Source organism: Jaculus jaculus, chromosome 12 (genome assembly GCF_020740685.1).
Source record: "Jaculus jaculus isolate mJacJac1 chromosome 12, mJacJac1.mat.Y.cur, whole genome shotgun sequence".
Lineage (NCBI taxonomy): Eukaryota > Metazoa > Chordata > Mammalia > Rodentia > Dipodidae > Jaculus > Jaculus jaculus.
Window position 1 is genome coordinate 94,400,666 of NC_059113.1, and position 6,000 is coordinate 94,406,665.

At 38.8% G+C, this 6,000-nt stretch overlaps 1 protein-coding gene across 2 annotated transcripts in view; it reads left to right on the forward strand.

The window, feature by feature from the left end:
• The window catches only part of Anapc10 (anaphase promoting complex subunit 10), a 65,027-nt gene extending 59,332 nt beyond the window's left edge, over positions 1-5,695 (forward strand). For both annotated transcript variants that reach the window (XM_045130930.1, XM_004655849.3), the window contains exon 5: positions 5,241-5,695. In XM_045130930.1, coding sequence (XP_044986865.1) covers positions 5,241-5,471 — 231 coding nt within the window. In that variant the 3' untranslated portion in view covers positions 5,472-5,695. The remainder of the gene's footprint in view (positions 1-5,240) is intronic.
• Positions 5,696-6,000: the final 305 nt, after the last annotated feature.

The following is a 6,000-nucleotide window of genomic DNA, read 5'->3' on the forward strand; positions in this document are numbered from 1 at the left end:
CCTTCTGCTCCCACTCCAGGCATCAACCAGACAGTTTGCCAGGTTAAACTTCAGGTTTAAATTTGGTAAAATGGAAGTTACAATCCTTTATAAGATTTGTTGACGTCATTCAACATTGTTCGTATTTTTTTCTTAGAAATATTCCATTGTAGAAGTTAATAAAAGAGCAAATATATATAGCTTTTCTGAAACTAAGTTTTACCATTTCATCTGTTTTTCATAAAGAAATCATTTTTAGGGGCTGGAAAAATGGCTCAGTAGTTAAAAGTGTTCGCTTCAAAGTCTGCTAGCTGGGGTTCGATTCCCCAATACCCACATAAAACCAGATATACAAAATGGCATGTGTGTCTGGAGTTCATTTGCAGGGTAAGAGGCTCTGGTACACCAATAGTCTTTTTCTCCTCACAAGTAAATAAAAAATATTTTTTAAGAAAGAGATAGTCTTTAGGTGGGCTTTGAGGTTGTGATCCAATAAAATATACTTTTATATCTTACAGTACTTGTATGAATTTTTCATTATAATTTCTTCTCATTATTAGAATGAAATAACTGTATTTAGGATGAGTTACTAAATTTTAGTCTGTAGGTCTGGAGCACAGTGATTTCTTGCTAATCTTTCACACGTTCTCAATTTGTTTCTTATTAGTTGTCCTAACTGTTTTTCTTTTCAGTCCAAAGGATGGAAAAGATTACCAGCTAAACAAAATGTATCTCACATATGGATTTTGGAAGGGCAAATAAAAGCTCTAAGTCTTTAACATGTTCATTTTCTAAGGGCCCAAGGGGCCCGAGTTTCCTGATTGCCACCAAGCCTAATTGCTCACAGGACAACTTGGAACCCTGCCATTTCCCCACTGGGTTGTTTGTTGTGTGTGAATAGAACAAAAATGCCTTTGCTTTTCCTGCATGGTTGTCACTGATTGCAGCTTTAGGAAACAAGTTAATTTTTTTTTTCAAAATGATGATAATTCTCATGAAGATGAAATCAAATGAATAATAGAGTTAGTTCAGTGTTTGTAAAATTCATGTAAAATAAAAATTTGTTACATCTTTCTCCAAATATTCACTTAGTATAATGCCACTTTGTTCTTATACAGATATTCTGGATTTTGCTCAATACTTTTTAAAGTAAACTATAGGTAGGTTGTTGTGCACTTTTGTGCTTTTATAAACAACGTCTGTCATATGAATTATAGGACTCGTGAAATAACAGATGTTAGAAGCAAGTTGTAACAGTCCGAGGTGCCTGCTTCAGTTGTTTGGAAACCTGTTACGGATGCTACTTAGAGATGTTTGCATTCAAATATGTAAAACCGGAATATGCATATTTGGTTTTTACTTTTATCTGGACTATAATAAGAACTTCACTGATTCTTATTGCCATGCTTTATTTCTGCGTATAGTAAGTAATACAAAATATTGTAAGAATTTTACATAATTGAATTTTTTTCACCTCTCCTGTCCAGTCTCCTTCAAGATTCCCTCTTTTCTTAGAGCCTGCTCAGGACCATGGGTTTTTGGGCCGTCAGTGTGTATTCACTTTACTCATACTCTGAATACGTTGCTGTCTTACTCTGATTCCAGATGGACGTACTTTCGGCTGTCTTCTTGTTGAGAGCAGGGCTTTCTCAAGGAAACTACTTTGAAATACTGTCTTCTATCCTCACTTCCTAGGTGACCCGTAGGTTAACTGTGCAACCTCTTTGAACTTCGGGGTTTTCAGCTACAAACTAGAGATGTGGTATTAACGTCTTGGACACAAGTGTCTGGCACAAAGTGGCCACTCAGTGAGTGACAGCTGAAAGGAGCACAGCCTTGGAAACTGGGGCTGGTTTTCACAGCTGTAAAGGGCCCTGTAGTGTGCCTTTAAATATGTCATATGCTCATAAAATGGAGAGTTTTTAGCTACACACAATTGTTGCATATTCCTGTGTTTCTCTGAGTTGATTAGGATCCAACAGCCCAGGCTGGGAGTTGAGTCACCTGCTGCTGCTTAATTCCCAGTGGTGCCTTTAATACTGAGCACGGGGAAGCTAGCCTCTCTGGGCCTCGGACTTCTTGCAGATGAATGAAGACCAAATAATGCACCTCATAGGGCTGCTGCAAGACTGAAAAGAAATCAATGAATGTAACATTCTTAAAACAGTGTCTGGCAAAAAGTAAGTGCTCCAGAAATGGCGGAATTATGAAGTGCTAAAACTTGAATGGAGTCAACCTCAGTTAAGGAATGCCTTTTTCATCTACCTCTAAATAACTGCCACTATCTTTCTTCTTGGTATCCTCCGCAGCACCGCATGTCTGTCAATGTTTAAAGATGTGAGTCAGACACATACAGCCCAGGTCCTGGGGAGGCTGCACGAAGGCCGCTAGTTGTAGGCCAAGGTCCTGCCATGGGATGCGAAGGTGGATCAGTAAGGTCACACTCAGCAGACACGTGACAATGTGTGTCGTCTCTCAGAGCACCTGCTCTGACCTAAGTGTGCAGCCAAAGTAGCTGTGGCCTTACTTCTGACCTCCATCTTTTCTTTGGTCGGGGGGCAGTGGTGTTGGAAATCAGACCCAGTTCCTCATGCATGCTAAGAAAGTGCTGCACCACCAAGCTATACTCCTGGCCCCTTGAAAATACCTCTTTTTGAGTATTTCTATGAAATATGATCTTGTAGGGCTAGAGAGGTGGTTCATTGGTTAAGGTGTTTGCCTGCAAAGCCTGATGACCTGGGTTTGATTCCCCAGTACCCACGTAAAGCTGGGTGCACAAAGTGGCACATACATCTGGAGTTTGTTTGCAACTGTTGGAGGTCCTGGCATGTCCATTCTCTCCGCCCCCCTCTCTATGCTTGCAAATAAAAATACAAGATAATATTTTTGAAATAAGAGCTTGCAATGTGGCCCTTACTGGTCTAGAGCTCCTCAACTCAGATATCCTCTCGCTTCTGTCTCGTTAGTAGAAGGGATACATGCCACTGTACCTGCCTTACTCTAGTTCTTGTATGAAAATATCTGTGTCCCACCTAGCCAACAAGGATGAAGGAAAACCTGGGAAGTGCACTCCGAGTTCCAACATTACAAACAAAGCCATCACCACTGGCAGCTAGGACAATGTTCCCCTTCGACTCCTCTGACCACCCAGCACAACCAACTGTGGCTCCAAATGTGCTGTCTAAAATCATCATGTTCCTTCTGAGACCACCTGTGTGTCCCCCCCCCCCCCCCCCAGCCAGTGACTGAGCATGACAGAGACACTGAAGGAGGCTTGTCCAGAGTCGTCTGTGGGCAGACGTTTTGCCCACTTCTCCTAGAATTGCTCTGCAGTCTAACTCGCGCCCTCCCTCCCCCGGGGCCAGACCTGCATCGCCATCCGCAGCTCATCCCTCCTCCCCCCCTTCCTCCTTTTCTCTGGAGTTTCCTCCCACAGTGTATTTCTTATACTGCAGCCCCTGGCTTTGTCTTTCTCACACTAGTACAGATAGCTTCCTAGCTGTTTTCCCTCCAACATCATCCCAGGAATTTCCTTCACATCTTTTCTCAGACACCCTTGTTTCTGTATCCCAGGTCCTCATCTTTCTTGTTTTGCTTCCTTTTTTGGTGGAACGCATCCTCCACATGGGAGGTAAATTACTGAAAACCTTACATGACTGAAAACTTTATTTTAATCTCACCCCTGAGGGATGATTTGGCTGGGTATGAAATTTAGTTTGGAAATGATTTTCCCTCAGAATTTTAAACACACATTCTCCATTGCCTCATGGTTTTCAGTGTAAATGTTGAGAAATACAGTGCTGCTTTTGATTTCTAATATTCACATGACCTGGTCTCTCTAGAAGGTTTTATAACTTCTTTATCCTCGTTACTCTGAACTTTTCCTGTGCCTTGTCACCCCGTCTGCTTCATTGTGTTGGGTGTTCATCATTCTGACCAGGGGCTACTTGTGCTTCCGTCCTGTGACTCGCTCATGGTCTTTGATACTTTTCCTCTTTATCTTCTCTTTGGACTCATGTTTGTACCTATGATACTTCATGCACTGAGCCACTAATTTTACTGTCTCTCTGTTTACTATTTTGTTCTCTCCTTAAAAATTTTAACTGATATGTAAACATATACAAATTGTACATATTAATAGGGGATTATATAATGTTTCAGTACATATATACATTGTACAATTTAAATTAATTAAACATATCTGTCTCTTAAGACATCATTTCTTTTTTAACACTTTTCACATTTATTTATTTGAGAGAGAGCGCGACAGAGAATGGGTGCTGCAGGACCTCTAGCCACTTCAGACAAACTCCAGATGTTTGTGCTACTGTGTGCAACTGGCTTATGTAGGTTCTGGGGAGTCAAACCTAGGCCTATAGGCTTCATAGGCAAGCACCCCAACCACCAAAGCTGTCTAACCAGCCCAGCATCATTTCTTTAAGCTGATTTTTGGGGGCTTTATTAATGATTCTTGTTGATGCACACAGATTCTTAACCTTAAGATCATGCCATCTGACTGGTGATTTTTTTGTGTTCCATATAAGAAAATGCTTTCTTTTTTTTTCTAGGAGCTTCAATATTGTAGTTTTTACATTTGTATCTCAATGTATCACAAGATAAGTTTTGTTTATGGTAAGACATGTAAGGGTCAAGAATACCATTCCCCCAATGGAAATCCACATTGTCTGACACCCTTCCTCCAAGAGGTCATGCTTGCCCCATTGTACTTGAGTGTTGTCTTTGAAAATATCACACTATTTCTGAGCTTTCTAATTCATTTTGTTGATCTGTTATTCTACTTTTATATTAATTCCACATTATTTCAGTTATAACTTTACATTCGTCTTGTTATCCAGTAACTACAAAATTTATTCTCTTAATGCTAATAATAACATTAAATTATATGTAGGTACTTTTGGATTCACTAGATATGCTATCATGGAATTTGGAAATAATGTTATTTCTTTTCTTCTGTTTTAGTCTTTTATTTTTTATTTTATTTTATTTATATATTTATTTTAGTTTTTCAAGGTAGGGTCTCGCTGATCAAGTAAAAGTTTTTCAGGGTCACAAGTAGAAAATGTTTAAGAAGCTTGGGTTTGGTAGACCAAGTACAGTTGCCTAATAACTGGTAATAGTTATTACCATATTGCTGTTTCCTCAATTATCAAATTTGTTAAGTATAATCTAATTGTAGAATGCATTCATTATAAACTAAACTTATAAGGCAAAAACATAATCTGACTTTCTTTTCTTGTCAGCAACTTGAATTGGTGGAACCAAGTGGCTGGATTCATGTTCCCTTAACGGACAATCACAAGAAGCCAACTCGCACGTTCATGATACAGATCGCTGTTCTAGCCAATCACCAGAATGGAAGAGACACCCACATGAGACAGATTAAAATATATACACCAGTGGAAGAGAGCTCTATTGGTAAATTTCCTAGATGCACAACTATTGACTTCATGATGTATCGTTCAATAAGGTGACTTTAAAACAACAGAAGTCACGAAACATATCTTTGTTTTACCTTGTCATCTATTACTATACCAGGAATCTTTATTGAAAAAAGCGTGTTATTTCGCAATTTTGTATACATTTTAAAACATTTTAATTTTGATAAATAAATAACATTTGGGTCATATTGCTTCTATTGTTCTTGACATAATAACAGTCACATATTTTACATTGCTAATAATAAATTTGAAGTCAATCATTGTATTTTTCTTACATTAAAAGAAAACGAGGGCTGGAGAGATGGCTTGGTGGTTAAGACACTTAACTTGTGAAATCTAAGGAATCAAGTTCAATTCCCCAGTACCCATGTAAGTCAGATTATGAGGTGGCACATGCATCTGGAGTTAGTCTGCAGTAGATGGAGGCCCTGATGTGCACTCTTGCTCGCTGTCTCTCAAATAAATAAATAAAATATTAAAAAAAAAAACTAGTTAAAATGAACATTTCGAGATGTATAGTGTTTTTTTAATAACATGCTGAATGTATTACATAATGATTATG